General features: G+C 34.3%; 2 protein-coding genes across 2 annotated transcripts in view; one reads left to right on the top strand and one right to left on the bottom strand.

Moving 5' to 3' along the window:
* Positions 1-11,872, bottom strand: part of slc5a5 (solute carrier family 5 member 5) — a 16,160-nt gene extending 4,288 nt beyond the window's left edge. The window contains exons 1-12 of the mRNA XM_024279316.2: positions 11,568-11,872; positions 9,228-9,619; positions 7,408-7,473; positions 7,200-7,251; positions 5,732-5,799; positions 4,708-4,862; positions 4,400-4,540; positions 1,390-1,519; positions 1,054-1,142; positions 851-963; positions 483-553; positions 1-86 (exon numbers count right to left, since the gene is read on the bottom strand). Coding sequence (XP_024135084.1) covers positions 1-86; positions 483-553; positions 851-963; positions 1,054-1,142; positions 1,390-1,519; positions 4,400-4,540; positions 4,708-4,862; positions 5,732-5,799; positions 7,200-7,251; positions 7,408-7,473; positions 9,228-9,593 — 1,337 coding nt within the window. The 5' untranslated portion in view covers positions 9,594-9,619; positions 11,568-11,872. The remainder of the gene's footprint in view (positions 87-482; positions 554-850; positions 964-1,053; positions 1,143-1,389; positions 1,520-4,399; positions 4,541-4,707; positions 4,863-5,731; positions 5,800-7,199; positions 7,252-7,407; positions 7,474-9,227; positions 9,620-11,567) is intronic.
* A 7,411-nt stretch (positions 11,873-19,283) lies between these two features.
* Positions 19,284-20,593, top strand: part of jak3 (Janus kinase 3 (a protein tyrosine kinase, leukocyte)) — a 21,376-nt gene continuing 20,066 nt past the window's right edge. Inside the window, exon 1 of the mRNA XM_024278134.2 lies at positions 19,284-19,814. The gene's annotated coding sequence lies outside the window, so the exon portion shown is untranslated. The remainder of the gene's footprint in view (positions 19,815-20,593) is intronic.

Here is a 20,593-nt window from a genome sequence, read left to right as displayed (position 1 = left end):
AGCCTGTTAGTAGCCGGGACAAACATTCCCAGGATGAAGACACCCAGGAGTGGACCACTGACCACACCCATGATAGTAAAGGAGCCCTGGAAGGACAGAAAATAAACCACGTTCTATTCAGTCATATTTGCAAACAGAAAAATACTCAGTTTGACTGATTATCAAACCATGAAAGAAAAATTGTTCTTTTAGATTGGTAAATTTCTCACTTTAACTGTTCTAACTTTAGCGTAGGACACATTTTTATTTGTTTGTCTGGTAAAATTTAACGAGTGAAAATATATAATTTTAAATGACGCTTTTTTTCTTTTTTAATTCTGATAATCTGTTTATCAGACAACTATCCAACAACTACAACAACTACATGTTTGGAAGTGGTTGGGATAGGCTCCAGCAACCCTACGACCCCAAAAGGAATTGAGCGGGTTTAGAAAACAAGATGGATGGGTAGAATTTCATGGGACATCATCAGTGGGTCATACCTGCAGAACACCCCAGTCCAAGAAGGAGCAGAGAGACGCCACAGTGATGCAGCCAGCTCCATACAGTAACGCTGAGAGAAAAATAGAAACAACCATTTATCCTTATAATTGAAATCACACGAGTGACATTAGAAAAAAAAATGACAAACACAGTGGGATTATTTAGGCTTAATCATGTTTAAATAGAAAGAATCTTTGGATTTTATAGTTAATTTTGGTTTTCAGCAAGTATTACCATTTAGTCACAACACAGCCTTTTAGTTAGACATCTATTTGCAAACAACAATGGATTTCAATTTGAGGCCAGATTGTCTTTATAGAAAAACAGTTAGGTAAGAAACTTCAGCATTAAATGAGAATCAACCTACACAGTCCTCTGGAAATGAGAACGAGCTTCGTCTGTGATGTTTGAAGCAGATGTGGTTGCAGCAGGTCCTCCATGGTCACCGCAGCCATGGCGTTTATGCTGGTGGAAGCCGTGCTGTGGGAAAGCAGACTCTGTCACCCCAGAGAGTACTGAAGTACCCAGAGAATATGGAGTGACAACAACTTTAGAAAAAAAATGGCATACCTCAGAGTCCCACTGTATGCACATGCAAGGAAAAGACCTGGAAATCCTGGAAGGTTTTTGAAGATCTCCAGTACGAAGTATGGCATGTACTTTAGATGACAAAAGAGAGAAAAAAATGATGTAGAACTTTATATTAATAAAATAGTATTTAAAATAAAAGAGCAAAAACTACAAAGGTGATGCAATTTTTCTAGTATTTTCTAGTAGTATATAGTAGTTTAAAAAAGTGATTTTGGCAATTTTCAATACATAACAGCATATTAATTAATAACTGCAGCATCAGAGTTAAGAGTGGCCGTCATTTTTTATTCTTATTCAAAAGAAAAGTGTGATTACCAGATCAGGAGCTGAAATCTTCCCAGATTTCAGCGGGTCACAGTTGTAATAGTAAGCGAACATGACGATGCCGCAGGTCGCCGCGCTGCTCACGATGAAGCACAGACCAACCTGGTTCACAAACAGAGCCCTGCAAGGGAAAGCACACGTCGCTGCAGAATCAGATTTGTTGACAGATCCAGAAGGCTGACTGAACTTTTCAATGCTTTACATTCTTTCTGTAGAGAGAAATGTTATTAATTATAACATATTTTTGGCAGATTGTTAATCTTAGGTTTGCTAAGTGATGATTGAGAGGAAGTTGCGCAAAATAAGTCACATAAACAAGAGAAAAAAAGCTAGACTGTTTTAGAGTTTAGACATTTTTACAGGAAAAAATACAGGAAAATTATGACAGTTAACAATTGTAATGACTGCTGTAAAAAAAAAAAAAAAAAAAAAAGCAGAATTTTACTAGAGAGTCAGCAACCAGTAAACTTCTGTAAGATTATAGGGATTTTTTTTACAGTTACTACGGTAAAACCCTGGGAATCTCAGCTGCTAGTTTTTTATCGTTAAAAATATATGTACATCTTTGTTAGCTTTGTAGACTGGCATTGAAATTATGATACAAATTTCAACAAAACTATAGGATATAGCAATTATTGTAACTGTAATATGATAAAAAAAAAGTAACACTGTATATTTTACTATAAAATTTTGGCAATCCGATCTGCTCATTTTCTATTGTAAAAATTGATATGCTAATAAAAACAAATTTGCTAATTTGCTAACAAAAATATTGTAGAAAGGGGTGGAACCACACAAGAATTTTCTTCTACCCACTCCTTTTCAAGCACATTATTTGCTTTACTTGTATATTTGTATTTTTTGTCTTTTTTTAATTCTTATAATTGTATTTTTGAATTCTAATGTTTATTTTGTATTTTTGTACTTTTCAAAATACTTATATTTTATTTTTAAATTCTTATTGTTTACTTTCATTTTGTGTTTGAAACAAAGAACAATAAAAAAAAAACATTTTTTTACAGTGTTACACTGTATTTACAATAAATTAATTGCTATTTACGGTAAAAATAAGAAATATTACCCAAAAAAGAACTGTAAATAAAAAGCAACAGTTGTTTATTGTACCTTTGTTTAAAGTTTTTTTACGGTGACCGTAAAAATTGACTATATTTTTTACAGTGTAAAAGCAGAGTAAAGAACTTGTTTGTGCCAATAAGCTAAATAACACAGTTTGCAGAAGTTTGGGGAACTCTTCCTTCAAAGCACCTCAGTAAAGGCTTCACAGAGGTGTAGTGAAGGCCCTGATGCAAATTCCGACTGGGACCCCTTCTGTTTGGAGTTTGCACGTTCTCTCCGGGCATGTGTGAGTTTTCTCCGGCCTCCTCCCAGAGTCCAAAAACATGTTTCATAGGTTGATGGATGATTTCTACCACGCCTCTAGATGCATATGAGTGATTTTGTGGACTGGCAACCTGTCCAGGGTGCACCCCGCCAAGGGAATCAGTGGGTTGAGAATATAAATGGATGGAAGTACCTCAACACAGCCAAAAATAAAACAAAATTCAGAAAATTAAAAATTAAACCACAGTAAAGATAAAAGGTACAGAAACGACTACATAATTTTAAGCCAGTAAAGGGAGGCAGGATCGCTGTAAACTGAAAAAAAAAACATAGTTTAAGGGGATTCGAGTCACACATTTCTCACAATGCTTAAAAGGAAGTGGCACAACGTGAGCAGAGTTCATGTGGAACAGAACGTCTCCATCCAGCAGGTGTGACTGTGAGTTTGGTCTGACCTCAGAACAGCAGGAGCCAGTCTTTTAGTTTTTGTCATTTTTTTTCTTTTTCCATTGTGGAAAACTTGCAGGGCCAGCTTTGGACCAAACATCCTCAAGTATCTTTTGTTTTTAAACGTTGAGGTTACATAGAACCTTACAAAATCTATCCAACTGCAGCAGAATAAAAAAGTATTCACATGTTGGGGATTTAATTAAAAATTAAAGCCGCTCATGGCGTTGTAAGTGATCACCTCACTGACTAGACATTGACAGTTAATCTCTGAAAGGAAATCTCTAAATGGTATTACTAATCCATAAAAAAACAAAAAACAAAAAGCAATTATTTCAAAATGGCGGCCTTGTTGGTTTTAGCTCCATAGCAACCATTTTATTTTTTGGTTACCTGGTGAAAACTAACAGGTCTATGTAATTTTTAGAAGAATAGGAAAAAGTATGTTTTTCAATTTCCTTAACAACAGAGGCTTTTTTTCTAACCGTGCCCACCTTTCTAACAAATTACTGTCATGTATCATATAGTTTTGCTCTATTTGAGCAGCCGATTTTATGGATTAAGTTTTCACAATACTTCGGGAAAAAAATGTGTAAGCAACAACAGGAGAACGTCAAACATATTAAACCATAAAAAATCCTCTGCTTAGAAGTCTAACATTTTTTCCCAAGTAGGTTCCCAATGATGCTTCAGGAGTTAGGAGAAGATAAATCAAAATCCCTGGGAGGAGTTTAACTTAATAGGTAGGCTAAGCAATCATTTTGTTAAAATTCAAGATGGCGGCCTCTTCCCCAGGTTCACTGGAACTTTGACTGGTTGTAGACTTCAACCGGTTGCTTGTATGCAAAATTTTATGAGGACACTCAAACAAAATATTTTTGTTCCTATATTGTGTAAAAACAATTTTCTACAAAATGGCCACCAAGTCAGAGGTCCTGTGGCCATCCCATAATAATTCTAAAACTTCTGTGGGATGTTGCTCATTTGAGGTTAGAGACACAAACTAATCATCCCTGTTAGCACTTAGTTTTTTGCTAATGAAGCATTTTATTGCATTAAATTTACAAAAAAACATTAAAATTATTCAGTTTTTGTTAAATATATTCAGTTCTTTCTATTTTTGTAAAAGAAAGTAAAAGATTTTATTTTTTGCCCATATTTCCCAGATATATGGGTACTTTTTGCTGCTTTGGACCAGAACAAGTACACTCACAGTTGGGCGTCCCGTTCCGTTCGGCAGGAGATGTACCGCTGGACTTGAGCTTGGTTGACGCCGTACATGGACAACCAAACCATCGCACCGCCAACAGTGAGACTCCAGAAGGTGTAGCGCTTTCGGGGGTCAACATCGAAACTGGTAAAGAACAACAACTAATGTTAGTGCAAAATCATCAGAAACAGCAGAATTTTGGCTCTATGATTAATTTAAAGCACAAATGTATAAAAAAAACTAATTATTAAAATGTCTGGAAGTTGCAGTGACAACACCTTAAAATGAATGTAAAAAAAAAAAGTATTTACTCATCAAAATTTATCCGTGATCCATTATTGGCAATCTCCAGAACTTGCGCAGGTCCACCAACCAGAATTGTGCCACGAATGTAAATGGTCACAAAACCCAACAGCATCACCATGACTTGGAAGACGTCGGTCCAGATCACAGCCCTCATGCCACCCTTCACAGGAACGTAGAGAAAAGAAGTCAGAAATGTTTGCAATATTTCACTTTATACAAAGAAATCCTTCCTTTATCTCAGTGTTAAAAAAGTTATTTTAATTCATGTCAAACACACTTGCTATGTTTTTAAATTCAGAATATTTCGTCAATTGCCTTTTGTCTACTTTAGCATTCATCAATTGTGTTTTTTCAGTTCAAAAATGTCATTTTAAATAGAGATGGATATTGAGAGCTTCTATGTGTTTTGTGTATTTAATCTCTGTTTGTACTATTTTATTTGGTTCCTTTTCTGTCATTTGTGATTATTCTTGAATGGAGGACCCACTTGAAAACAAGATGTTCCATCTCTGGGGGTTATTCTCCCACTCTTATTTATTTCTTCTTTAAATATGAAAGAAACTTTACAATAAAACACAGAAAAGGGATTTTTGTTGGGTGAATCTTTAACATTTCCTTTATCTATTTAAGGTAAAACAACAACAATAGATGAATTAGTAAATTTTATGAGGGTAAATAACAAGACAAGAGTAAATTAGCATCTGCATATTAAAAAAATAAATTATATTAATTCCCTTTTTACTTGTAGGCTTGTGAGATTATGACAGATTTACTAGATCTAAAGATTTTTAAATTCCTTTTTGTTACAAAATATGAAAACAGTAAAAATGTATGTGCTCGCACATGTATTTCTTTTTCTGTGTTTTATAAACAAATTCTAAAAAACTTTTTCCTACTTTGTTCATAAAAAAAAAAACATAAATAAGAGTTTAATGGAAAATGTCTGCCTACTTTTAGGGCAATTTAAATTTTTTTTACTAATCTGTCAAATAGATGGAGCCGTCTTCATGACCTTTTCAAAGTTCTTACCAAAGTGGTGTACACCGTGCAGATTATACCAGTGGAAAACAGAGACACCCACATGTTGAGCCCCGTGGCTGCAAAAGAAAGAGTTCAGAGTGAAGTGCTAATCATTTCAATTAAAAACTGAACAAGGGTTTAGCCCAAAACTCACGGACTGTACTTTCACGGTAAGCACTTCTGTTAATGAGCTTTTCTTGGGCTCAACAACACATTTCAAAAACAACTTTTATTCTCTTCAAGATCTGATGCATAAAGAGGTGAATAGTGTGACCTGTAGGAGGAGTTTCACTTTTTAAAACTTCTGATGACAACATTTTAAGTATCAAACATCAACTTCCAGACCAGTGTTTTTCAACCTAGTAAATAAATACGGCGAAATATCTCGATATTTCATTGGGCGATACATTTAGCAATAATTTCTATTTCACTAAATCACTTTTATTTAAATAAACATTTATTTTATTTCATAAACATTTATGGCAACCATTTTTTTGCAATTTAAGCCATCTTTTTCGACATTTGTATAGCACATGTGATGTGGAGGAATAGTCTGTTATTATTCTTACATCCTTTAGCTGAAAATGATGATTGAATTATTGCTACTTTTAGGAAAAGAAATAATTTTCTGATTTTTGTTCCATAGGTGTTATCAAAAAAAAAAAAAAAAAAACATGTGAGATCCTGGAGGGAATGGAACATCGTTAATACAGACTTCACAGTTTCTCTTTTTTCACATTTTTTTTTGTTGCTATGGTGTACCTTGGAGTTTTTGTCAAGGAAAACGTGAACCTTTGCTCAAAAATGGTTGAAAACGCTTTTCCAGGCAATAGAAATTAGAAGAAGTTTCCAACATGATGTACTATAAGAAAACAACAAATGACAGTAAAAATAAAAAAAAAAAGATTTATAAAGTTGGTTTTTAGTAATTCCTATTTTCCTTAATTTTAATTTAGCTGTTTACATAATTTTTTTTGTTGAAATGATTTACCAACAGCTCAGTTTACACAAAAGACAGACCAAAGACAGCATCTAATACACGGATGAGTTGCAAAATTATTTAATGAATAAAATAAAATAAAAATAAAATAAAAAAATAAAATATAATAAAATATAAAAATAAAATAAAATATAAAAATAAAATAAAATAAAATTTAAAAATTAAAAATAAAATATCATAAAATAAAATAAAATAAAAATAAAAATAAAAAATAAAATAAAATATAAAAATAAAATAACATAAAATAAAAATAAAATAAAATAAAATAAAATAAAATAAAATAAAATAAAATAAAATAAAATAAAATAAAATAAAATAAAATAAAATAAAATAAAATAAAATAAAATAAAATTAAATTAAATTAAATTAAATTAAATTAAATTAAATTAAAATAAAATAATTTTAAATATGGAAACTAAGTATGACCAATCAATTTTCATATTTTACAAATCTTTCTGAAAGTTTCTAGTTTCTTACCTTGGTTCAAGATCAAGGCAGGTGCATAGATGACAATCCCAGTGTAAAGCAGCTGAGAAAATTCAAGCACAAACAAAATCATGTCCAGAAACAGAGAAACAAAACAAAACCAGAAAATAGAAAAGGATCTCTTTGCTCCAAAATCTCCAGTAAAACCATCAGACTTTAATCTTTGGCTCTGAAAGGAAAAACAAAATGCCAGCCTCACCGTTGCTACGAGAAACTGGAAACTTCCCAGCAGCTGCATCGCTCTGCCAAATCTCATCTCCAGGTACTGTGACAAGCAGACGGCTGGTGTCATAACATCATAGACTTTCTGTGCACAAATCTCTCATCTCTCTTCACTTCTTCTACATGCCTTGTTTTATGACCCACAGGTGGATTTTTTTAATTAACCGAAAAAGTCATGTTTTTGTGCGATAGGTTAAAAGATATTTGTAATACCACTTAGAAATTGTACTATTTTTGATAGAAAATCAACTTTTTTTTCAATGAAGATAACTTTAAACTAATCATGATATTTGATTTAAAAAAATGATAATTCTAAAGTTGTGGGAGCAGATTTACTGTATGGTATGATAGAAGCACTCATCCAGCCAATCCAATTTGTGGGAGGGGCTTCTAGAACAAGTGGGGTTACATTTTCTCCAGATTACCTCAACAAACTAACAGAGTGTCAAAGTTCTGCAATACCGGAACTGTTCCTAATGGAGAAAAAAAATATAGTTTCAAATAAATATTATTTCTAACCTTGTCAGTGACTATATTTTCTATAAAAGTGTGACTTTTAACAAAAAACAAAATTGTTTGGGTGACCTTTAACTTTTAAATGGTAGTGTAAATTTTAAAAATAAGTGCATTAGTGACAAACTATGTCTGTCATGTGATTCAACATTCATGTTTAATATATTTGGATTCTTCACTTTTATTTAGTTAATTTGAACTTTTCCTATATGGAGCCTGGAAATAGCAAAAATGAAATAAATATGTCACATTTAAATGTTCTATTTTAATATTTTAATGCCACATTTATTTATTTATTGATTTCAACATTTATTTATTTATTGCCACTTTTAAATAATTAATGGCACATTTAGTTATTTATTTAATGGTGTATATGTTTCTTTCATTTTGGCTCTTTCAAGACTCCATATTCCAAAAAATGAACTAGGGAAGTCAAATTCAACATTTTACATGACTGAAAACTGAATTTTTTTAGTTTTCATCAAATTAAAATTTTGGGTTGATGGTTTACTCAACTAAAAAATGTAATTTGATTAAATTAATATTTTTAAAAATCCAACAAACTACAGAATTTTTGTTGATTGACCCAATTTTTACAATGTAAATTGATGTCACAATGGTTTGACATAATTGAAGAAATGGCCTGTTAAATGTATTTACCATTTAGGATTTATGTTAAATTTTCAGTCCATTTGTTCTTTTTTTAAATTTGTAAAACTAATGTTAGCATTTGTGAATAGAGAGATTTTATTTTTATCTCTTTTAGTTTGTTAAATTAACTGATTTTTAGCTTTCAAAAATAATTAATTATGAGATATTTGCCACTCCTGCAGTTTTTTTTTTCAGCTTTCCCCCCTTTAGCTCTATAGATGAGCATAAACATTTCACATTCTCAATAATCTTTATTTTAGCTCTTTATGTCGACTAGTTTTTATGTTTTTTGTAACTCAGCAGACAGCATGGATTCTAAATGTTGACCATTATTTAAGTATTTTAGATATTCGGTGATACGCAGCTAAACTTTTATGTGACATCACAAACATTTTAAAGACTTTGTTTTGGTTTTAAAGTAATAAACTCAGCAGTTAGATCTAATGAAGCAAATGAAAGCAAATTGGGCCCAAAAATAATCCCATTTGTACAGTAAATGCGAATAATCTACAGTGTTAGCTCACACAATCTAAGATTATTATTTACAATGCCAGACAGAAAAACACATTTTCAGGTTTTTCTTAACCTATACTCAATCTTCTTAACGTAGTAAACTAATCCGCTCATTGTGACCTGATTAGTGCTGGTGATGCCCAGGCGAAAGAAGACCGGCATGAACAGGTACGCCGTCAGCAGGGAGTTGATGGTTTGTCCCAGGCACATGTAGAGGAATTTTGAACCGTAGCGAAAACCTTCAGACGGAACGCCCAGAACCTGGACCGCTGACATGAAGCTGGCACAAAGCGACAGTCCGACAGGCAGAGCCGGCATGCTTCGACCTCCGGTGAAGAAATCCCTGGCGCTGGCATCTACAGATTTATTTTTCAGGGCCTGGAAAAGTCCTATAGCCATAGAAATCAGCAGCATGGCTGCGAAAACAACGTAGTCCCAAAGGACAAAACCCTGATTAGTTGAATTATTGGCAGATTGATCCTCCATTGTTTGATGTTGTTGTTCTCCGTGATCTGTCAGAGAAAGCAACAGTTAGTTAGCAATAAATCCAAAGAGTATGATGGTGGTATTTGAAAATACTTAAAGAGACACTCCCGTGACAATGAATATTATGTTTTTGGTGTTTATAACATCTTCTTGTGGCATTTTTCTCATGATAGGGGGCATATATTAAGGTAATTAAGCTTAAAATTGCATTTCTGAGTATTTTTTTACTCACATTGTTATGAATCAGGAGCAGACAAAAAAATAAAGTTTGAAAAAGAACATATTTGTGACATAAAAAGTACGCTGGACAAGCCACAAGCACTATTTATGTTGAGTAAGCCAGCAGGTGAGCCTTTAACCAGAAAGCTCTCAGTTATGGGCAATGGGAAGAGGGGGAGGGATGGCGCCACACCAATAGTCCCGCCCAAGCAACTTTCTAATGAACTACTATGAGTCTGCAGAAACCATGTCCAAGAAAAATTGTCTTAATTAAAAGAACACTGAGAACATTTAAAGAACAGATCAAAAGATGATTAGAATGGCTCTTTAAGAAAAGACATTATCTAACAGACACTTGATTACTAGAGATTGGTAATCGGACTTGGAACAGGATTCCTGCAACTTTCTTCAAAGTTAACCCTTTAACACCAGTGACAATAAAACAAAATCTTTAACATACTGTAACTTTTCAATTGTTAATACGATCAACGTGAATGAGAAAAGCGATCAATGACGTTGATTGTGTTAACAATTGAAAGATGACAGTAAATCAAAGAACATAAACACTGGGGCTACGGTGTTAAAGGGTACATTTTATTTTTTTTAAATAACTTTTTAAGGCTAGCTATTTCTTATTTTATTAATTTATTCACATTTTATGATCAAAGCTGCAGCCTTTTATTTTTTTGATTGTGGTCGGATGCTTTAGAGCTCTTCTTTTTTTTTATATTTTTAAACTGGCGGTGGGCATTCAGTGTATTGGTGCAAAACAGATGTTTATTTACATCATTTAGTCAAAATAATCGTGGTCAAAAAGTTAAAGAAATTGAAATGATATGTTAAAAACAGAGATTTCAAGCAGGTTTTAAAGCTCAGCAATCAAAATTCAAGACTTTTTAAGGTTTTATTTTCAAATTCATTAATTTAATGCTTTTAGAATTTTTTAAACCCATCAGAAATCCTTTAGTCACTTTTTAAAAAAACATTACATAGTGCAGATGTGAGAGGTTACAACAAATAAAATATTTTAATGTTAATCTCCTCAACTAAAAAGAAGAAACAAAAAAAAGAGCAAAAAAAAAAACAAAGTTTGTTCTAAGTTTAAAGTCCTAATCGAAGCTTTAAGCTCAGACGCTGCAGGGTTCTGTCAGCATTTCACAATAAAGTTATGGACAAGTAGAAAATTCCAGAGAAAGGGTTATAATTTTTAGCTCTTTCGGAAAATTGGTTTAAATAAAAAAAAAAAAAAACATACTCTTTCTTTTCATAGAAAACAGAGCCTGATTAATGTTTATTTATGATATCTTAGTAAACCTACATGCAAAAAACAAAATTTAATGATAAAATACACTGTAAAAAGTGAAACTTTGGAATTAATTGACAAAAAAATCTGTAATTTGTTAAATTTAAAATATTAGCTTTTTTAATTAAATTGCATTTTTAATTTGATTAAAACTAATACTTTTAAATATAACAAATTACAGAACTTTTATCAGTTAATCCAATGAATCACTTTTTTCAGTGTATATCAATTGTGTGTTTTTTGGCAAAAAATATTTTTATCAAAACTTTTTATGAATATTTAAAATAATTAAAAGCTTTTTATGACCATTTAAAATAATCATTAAATTGATTGAGTCCTTGTCTCTCATCTAGATGCTTTTTAAATGATTATATAAATCTCTTGATTTTATTTAACTTAAATTCAGCCTTAAAAAGACAAATGAGAAGCTTTAAACATTCAGTCAAACTTACCGCAGCCTCACAGGTTACCTCAGGTCCTTCCAGTTGCAGAAAGAATGTGCTGACAAACCTCCTCACTCCCCAGCAGATGCTTGACATATATACACCCTCTCCATTGCATGTGTGTCTTTGTGACGTCACAGTACAGTAAATTCCTTGCAGCTAGGCTGTTAGCCGAGGAAGTTGAAATGACCGGTAGGTTCTGTAAATGTACAGTGTGACTTGGCAGAAAGCGTAAAGCAGATAAGCAGTAGAAGTGGGGCAGCAGCAACCTGTCGCACAATAGAACAGCCGCTTTATGCACCATAAGATACTGTAAAGTATTGAGATAAGGAATTCTAGTAACAGTGGATTTGTAGTTTATTGACCCATGTTTCCTTTTACAAGAAATATAGGGAGCTGTAAGGTTTTGCCCGTAAAACCTCAGCTATTTTTGGTCTTTTATGGGGTGGACCTTGAAGAAAGAAGACACCTCTATAACATATATGGTTGTCCTTTCACTAGATTAGAAGAATAAAAGGGTGGCTTATGTGTTGAATCCTAAAATAACAATAAAAACGAATAGTCAGGACACACTTAAAAGTGGAAATAAATCAGTTTCTAAAGGAAGCAAGAAAAAGTGAAGACATTTGCGTAAGACTCATAGAATAATAAGTTAACAGTTTGGGTGAGTTCGTAAATTCTAAGTGAACATGAATCCAAACTTTTGACTGAATAAGGAAACGTTTCCAAAAGGTATCCAGAAAAAAAAAAAAAAACACAATATTTTTTATATTATTTTCTGCTTATCAATTTTATTTTATTTTTAGTTTCCTGAAAATACTTTTTGCATACATTCAAGTGGCACTAAAGATTGTCAGTCTGGCTGTCACAAAATAAGGTATCTTATAAATAATCTTATTTGCCAAATAAATGATAAAAGACAAATTTAAAATTTTGGGAAAAGCAGATGTTTGCTCCTGCCTCTTCTGAATCGATATTCAAATCTGTTAGTTATAACAGAAAGTTTATTAAGTAAACTCTAGGTTTTTAAAAATGAATCTAAAAATCAAGACTATATTAAAAGTATTTCTATAACACATTTACAGTACAACAAGTTACCCAACATCTTTCAGACCTAAACATAAAAAAAGAAAAGCAACTATAAAAAGATATGAAAAGCACACAAGATAGAATGCCCTGATTATTTTAGACAGGGACAGCATATATTAACAAAACATTTAATAATGCAAATGTATAAGATTATAGCTTTTTAGGCTAATGGAAAGGCTCTTGGTCCTGATGATATACCTGTGGAGGTATGGAAGTGTCTAGGAGAGATGGCAGTGGAGTTTCTGACCGGGTTGTTCAACAGGATCTTAGGTGGTGAGAAGATGCCTGAGGAATGGAGGAGAAGTGTGATGGTGCCCATTTTTAAGAATAAGGGAGATGTGCAGAGTTGTGGTAACTACAGAGGAATAAAGCTGATGAGCCATACAATGAAGGTGTGGGAAAGAGTAGTGGAAGCCAGACTAAGAGCAGAAGTGAACATTTGTGAGCAGCAGTATGGTTTCATGCCAAGAAAGAGCACTACAGATGCAACATTTGCTTTGAGGATGTTGATAGAGAAGTACAGAGAAGGTCAGAGAGAGCTCCACTGTGTCTTTGTAGATCTGGAGAAAGCTTATGACAGAGTGCCCAGAGAGGAACTATGGTATTGTATGAGGAAGTCTGGAGTGACAGAGAAGTATGTCCGAGCAGTGCAGGACATGTATGAGGGCTGTAAGACAGTGGTGAGGTGTGCTGTAGGGGTGACAGAGGAGTTCAAGGTGGAGGTGGGATTACATCAGGGATCAGCTCTGAGCCCCTTCCTGTTTGCAATGGTGATGGACAGACTGACGGATGAGGTTAGACAGGAATCACCATGGACTATGATGTTTGCAGATGATATTGTGATTTGTAGTGAGAGCAGGGAACAGGTGGAGGTGGAGTTAGAGAGGTGGAGGTTTGCCCTGGAAAGGAGAGGAATGAAGGTTAGCCGCAGTAAGACAGAGTACATGTGTGTGAATGAGAGGAACCAGAGTGGAAGAGTGAGGTTACAGGGAGAAGAGATAAAGAAGGTGGAGGAGTTTAAGTATTTAGGGTCAACAGTACAGAGTAATGGAGAGTGTGGAAAAGAAGTGAAGAGGAGAGTGCAAGCAGGTTGGAATGGGTGGAGAAAAGTGTCAGGTGTGATGTGTGACAGAAGAGTTTCAGCACAAATGAAAGGAAAGGTGTACAAGACTGTGGTGAGACCAGCCATGTTGTTTGGACTAGAAACAGTGGGACTGAAGAAAAGACAGGAAGGCAGAGCTGGAGGTAGCAGAGATGAAGATGCTTAGGTTCTCTTTGGGAGTGACCAGGATGGATAGGATCAGGAATGAATACATCAGAGAACAGCACATGTTAGAGGTTTTGGAGATAAAGTTAGAGAGGCCAGACTGAGATGGTTTGGACATGTTCAGAAGAGAGACAGTGAATATATTGGTAGAAGGATGCTGAGTCTAGAGCTACGAGGCAAAAGATATAGAGAAAGACCAAAGAAGTTTATGGATGGAATGAAGGTGGCTGGTGTTAGAGTGGAGGATGCTGAAGACAAGCTTAGATGGAGGAAACTGATTCACTGTGGCAACCCCTGAAGGGAAAAGCCAAAAGGAAAAGAAGGCTAATTTCCATCTTTAGTCCCTATAGTCTCCATTTGTTAATTTTTCCTTCAGTGGGGAAATTTCCATGTTGTAGCACTGCAGTTTACAGATATGCAAATAAACACATTATGTACAATTTAAATAAGGGATAATGCACGATTGAGGTGTGCATTATCAGACATGGAAGCCTGAGTTTGCTTCTGTGAAGTCTGTTCATTTCCGACAATGCACACTTCAAAGGGTGTTATATATATGGTCACTTATGAAAGAAATATATTCAAAGAATTTAGTATTTTATTCTTGTTACTTTTTAGGTTTAAGACTGTTTGGTCCGTGGTTCAATGTGTTGTCATGGTACCAACTATAAAGTTCGCACTACCAACTGCGGCAAAGGAAAGAGATCTAATTTCTATCACAATAAGTTAAATATTGAGAGAAAAAAAAAAAAAAAAAAAAAAAACACACACACATCAGTTCAGAGAAAACGTTCCCCTCTTACCACTTGTTTTTGTCCAGATGAAGCAAACATTTGTTCCAAAGAAACAAAGTCTAAACAGGTTTAAAGAAACTATGAAATCTTTTCTATTGTCTTATTGTCAGGGATGGTGGTGTAGGACCCAAATGCAGGAGATCAGATTTGGTGGCAGACACAAAAATTTACTAAGCATACTCAAACCTGACAAAACCAGTGACAGAAAAACCAGAGCAGATGACCTGACACTGAGAAACTGAAGACCAGACGCTTAAATACACCGAAGCTGATTAACTAAATGAAAACAGTTTTGGATGATTAACTTGAAAATGGTGAGACTGACAGGGAAAACGGAACATGACAAAACCAGATCAAACACTCATGACAGTACCCCTCCCCAAAAGGGCAGATCCCAGATGCCCAGACACCTGAAAGGAGGGGTCCTGAAGGGAACAAAAAACACAAGTCCACTAAAAAGGATTGCTGCTGCCAGACGGATGGAAGGGGTTTTGGAACCCCACCTCAGGAACGGGCGTGAAGAGGAGCGGTCCTGGCAACTCTCCGCAGGGACAGGTAACATGAAGGGGAGCAGCTCCAGCAACCCTGCTCCAGAACAGGAAACCACCAAGGGGGATGAGCAGCGACCATCCTCAGGGACAAGGAGCGGCCCCAGCGACAGTCTTCAGGAGCAGACACATGAAGAAGAGCGACTCTCCACAGGAGCAGGAAGGATGGCCCCGACAATCCCCCTCAGGAACAGATGTGGTGGGCATGGTACGACGTGACTCGTTTGTGGCTGCAGGCAGTCCCATCTGGCGTGGGATGGCATGGGTTCTCAGCAAAGGTTCTCCTGCTGGATCCAAGGTGGCCAGGTCATTCTGTCAGGGATGGTGGTGAAGGACCCAAATGCAGGAGACAGGATATGGTGGCAGAAACACAAACATGACAAAACCAGGAGAAACCAAACAAGTGACAGAGCAGAGTAAATGAACTGACAAACCAGACACTTAAATACACTGAAGTTAATTAACTAAATGAAGACAGCTGTAGACGATTAACCTGAACATGGTGAGACTGACGGGGAAACTAGAACATGACAAAACTGAAGCACTGGATCATGACACTTATTTTTGTGATGAATTGAATGACAACCTTTGTTTATCTATATCATGGTAAAAATTGGAATACTAACTGACTTTAGGCCAGCGCAGTGATATAAAGCATTTGCGATAAGTGACCAGAACTTTTTTTGTAGGTGTCACTGTGTCACTGTGGTATATCACTTTTTGATTCACATCCAGCAGCCAATCGGAATCGAATATTCACCAGAACCATGGTATTCAAGAAAATATAATCCACCACATATTAACTGAATCATACAGAAAGATGGTTAAAAGATTAGTGGAAATATTGATGAGTTGGAGACAGTTTTGGTTGAATTGTGGTAACATTAAGAACATCTATGAACACATTCACTGAGAACAGCTCATGTTATGCAGAAGGAAGTGACCTACAATGTTGTTCCTCCAGACACTCAGGATGTAACAGACAGAAGTAAGTATGTCACAGAATAAACAGTGTTGAAAAAGAAAATGAAAAAGCCGTTCGGAGAATGGCTTTTTCATTTTATTTAAGAGATAAATGCTGTTACATTGTGAAAATGAAAAAGCATTTCCGTTTCTGCATTTTAATTTTTGCATTTGATATTTCTAATTGAATTTGGTACAAATTTCCTGAATAACTTTTTGAAAATAAAATGTTAACTACCATTTTCTTTATCATTTTGATTAAGTTACTGAATGAGCGGTGTTGAACAATAAATAAAAAAAGCCGTTTGGGGAATCTCGTTATTTCATTTAAGAGACAAGTAATGCAGGTATATTTTGAAAATGAAAGAACATGTACAGTATTGACTTTAATTATGAGTCATGAACACTTCCTGACCAGCTTCTCCAGTCTCCTCGTCTGCTCTTCCGATGAGGAAAAGTAGGACCAGCAGCCGACTCTGTAAAAATGGTTTAGATCACCACAGAGTCACGGAAGGTCTTTAGAAAGAGTCAATGCTCTCCAAAAGACCTCAATCTTCTAAGCAGAAATAATTTGCTTGTCATTTTTTGACTGAACACAATTCAGGGGTCAGAGGCGTCAATGTACAGATTCATTTAGTGGCTATGAGGAGCAATTTGAGCTTTGGGCTCAAATTTGGTTTGGCAAATGCATGCTTTAGGCTTCGCGTTGAAGGCCATCAAGAGTTAAAAAATCTGAACTTTGGCGAAGAAGATGCGTTGTGTCAACCAGTCAGTGACTCAGCTTTGGCCTGTTAATCTGATCTGTGATAATCTTATCTATTTCCTCCAGAACTTTATGATATTTTTCTTCTTCTTCTTAATCTTTATTTAACCAGGCTGGGTCCCATTGAGATTTAAAACCTCTTTTTCAAGGGCAAGAATCAATACAACAATAGATTACAACAGGTGGTAAACAGAGTTACAATGTTCATTAAAATTTCATATAAATTAGTTAAAACGTATAACCAATCCTAAGTGCTTGTATTCTAGATTTTAAAACATTCATGGATGAATTTTTATTCCTTATATGGAGACAAAAATTGCGAAATCCACTAATTTTAGTCATCAAACTGGGTCACAAAGAGATGGAAGTACCGCTGAAAGCAGCCATCAAGTAGACGCCTGTAGTAGATCATGTGTCCTCCATGCATTTTCAAGGTGATACGTATACATGCATGCTTTTATGTAATAATGACGCAAAAAAAAATTGGTACAAACTCCTCCCACACCTATTTGGAGCACCAAGTTTATGAACGAACAAACAAAAAAAATAATAAATAGTTTTAATGATATCAGCTAGACATTAACACTCATCAAATTTTATGCTAAAACAAAGTCATCATTATTTTTTAAGAATTTTAAATGAGGACAAGAATCACATTTGGTTAAAAATGTTCAATAGCTCTAAAAATATTAAAGTTAAAGTAACTAAACTTTCTCACCTGACTAATTATCACTTGCATGACAAGAAAAGTTATTTTTTTTCTAGTTTATATTTGCTCTATTTTTAATTGTTTATTAAAGCTACTTCAAAGACGCGTTCTATTTAAGTTTTTAATGCTAAAAGAAGGTTAATGAAATATAAATAAGGGACAACACTAATCTGTTTATTTAATTTATTCACCTTCTAAATGTGTTACAAAAGTATCGGATCGGCAAATCCACAAAATCCAATGACTCGGAATTCTGATCGGAACATCCCTGGAGACAGAAAATTGCCACTGTCAGGATCATTCTGAATAGAATGATGTGATGTAAACAACAAACAAACCAAAAAGGTATAATGCAGACAATTATGATTAGATACAGTTTTTTTTTAATTATTCTGTTCCTTTTCATTTCCTTTGTAAAACAACTAGTAAACAGTATTTTGTTTTTGTGGAAATCAAAAGAAATAAAGAAATTGAAAAAAATGAGAAAATAACATTTTGTTTGTTAAAAGACAAGCGTTACACATGTCAACATGGGCCTGCTGCCTTCCTTCCCTTGCTCCTGATAAGCTCCTTTCTCTCCTGGGCTTTTATAAAGGGTAGTGTGAGGGATGGAGGTAAGGAGGTGTATTAAAAAATATATAAAATAAAAATTACAAAAACAAGTCATAATAAGATACACAGAAAAAAAGGCCACCCAGCTGACAAAGGTCATTGACAAACTCAAACGAAAAGCATTGTGGGTCCTGGAAGCCCCGATGAAAGCTAATGAGGCACAAAAACACAGCCGAGATGCTTGTAGAACAGGTTGTACAAAGACAAAAACACAAGAACATCTGCAGTTAAGAAAAAGTGGTTGAGAAAAACTACAACAGGAAACTGCTACTAAAGAGAGAAACCACAAAATTCAACTGGCGTTTTTCCCCACGTCTCAGATGATTTGCTATTTCCCAAGAATTTAGAAAAAACTTTTTCACTAATTTAGTATGAATCACACTTGATAAACTTGATAATTTGTTCCAAAGACAGTCCAGGAAGCCATCATTTCCTGGTTAGTGAAGATAAGAAAAAAATGTTTAACTAACTGAATGTTTCAAAATACTGAACTTAATCGACATAAACGTTGAGTTATTGCATTCGAAAGGAAAATTTGACGTTGCAAAGCTAAAAATTGCAAAACAACACTGATATCTAAACAGCTTAATTTGTTTAGCTAGAAAAGTTATGTCACTGTATTTTGTGTAAATAAAGTACAAAACAGAAAAAAATTGGGTCACAATGTATTTGAAAGCAGGGACAATGTTTTTTTTTTTTTTTTTNNGGTTATTAGAAGCTTGTGAGTCACTGCATCATGCGGAGAACCTCAGGGTTCCATTTTTGGACTTCCTGTATACCGTCTGAGAAGCAGATCAAAAACAAATTTGTGCATATTTCAATCCAAATGTTAAAATTCACATGTACTCTTCTTCCTCAGCTACATTTTACTTAAACTTTGATACTTGTCATGCTTCCTATTATAGTGTTTTTATTGTTTTATTGCTGCAGATGTTTTTTATGTTTGCATCCTCTTCATATTTTTACTGCTTTATTGCTACTAAAGCTTTTGAGTTGCTGTAAAGCTTTCTGAGATTTTTTTTTTAATAAATGAAAGGTGAAACACATTCAAACTTCTTTCATAAAAAACAAAAAAAATGTTGACCCAAACCCTATAATGGCGAGAAAAAAAATAGAAATCTGATTTTAAGTAAATAAGTCTTTACTGTTACTTAAGCTTGCTTAACTAACATAAAAAAACAGGAATTTTATAAAAATATGGATGTAATCAGCAATTATTGGTAGGGAGAATTGTTATAAGCAAGCTGTGTGCATGTATTTCAGTCTGATGTCAGAGGTGATAAAAAGCTGTTGACTGGTAGCGCTTGTGTGTCAAAATCAGGAAATCGTATTAACTTCCTGTCAACTCACTCACCCCCACAACAGAAAGACAGAAAACACAGAAGCTGAAAATAAAAACCTGCTCCAGAGTGACGGACGAACTAAATAAAACTTTAGTTTCTTGTATTTAGAGTCTAGCTAAAGAAAATACCCTGGAAAATCACATGAAACTCGACTCGGGCTCTGAATTTGTAAGTATAAAGGCTATTTGTACAAACTAGGAAATGTCAGACTTCACTTTTCTGAGTCGCATTTGACTGTAATTAATCCTCCTCTTTTATATAAAAATTTTTCGGCTATTCAAAAGAATATTAGCCAGCCTGCTCCTTATTTATTTACAATTTCCTTACTAATGTGTTTTATCAGGAACCCTATCTATGAGTTGAACTACACAGGATGTAACTACATAGTATTTACATGTCTTTGGAGTGTTCTTGATTCCAATAAAGAAGTATTATGGAAATCCCCATAAACCTTCAGTGGAAACAAAACCTACAACTGTTTGTGATGGTATTTTAAAACATTTCGAATTATTTAAGTCAATTTCAGATGAGTGATTGGAACTTTTAAGAACCTTAAAAAGGTTAAAAAGTACCGTATGAGTATGCGCCACTTCTCAAACGTATGCTTTTAACACCCACTTGTCCTCGATGTAGGGTATTTCTTGGTGACTTATCTTATTTATTTCATTTTCAAAAATGTCAAAATACTCTTGTCCTTGGTGAAAATGAAAGTGGACAGAAAGAGGAAAACTTTCTGTCTCTGCCCCATTTAACTAAATCAATCAAACTATTTAAACCAAATCTATCTATTCATAATGTAACATAAATGTGTCAACTGGCTGGAAAAAAGAAGACAAATAAAAACAAAACAAACAGCAAAAGCAACATCAAGAATCAACAAGAAGATAAATCATTTTTTTTTCTCTCAACAACCTTATACAGTAGTTCATATTGTGTGCACATTTGTT

This window comes from Oryzias melastigma, linkage group LG4, assembly GCF_002922805.2.
Source record: "Oryzias melastigma strain HK-1 linkage group LG4, ASM292280v2, whole genome shotgun sequence".
NCBI classification, from domain to species: Eukaryota; Metazoa; Chordata; class Actinopteri; order Beloniformes; family Adrianichthyidae; genus Oryzias; species Oryzias melastigma.
The sequence above is the reverse complement of the archived record's forward strand: the minus strand, read 5'-3'. Positions and strand labels throughout refer to the sequence as shown.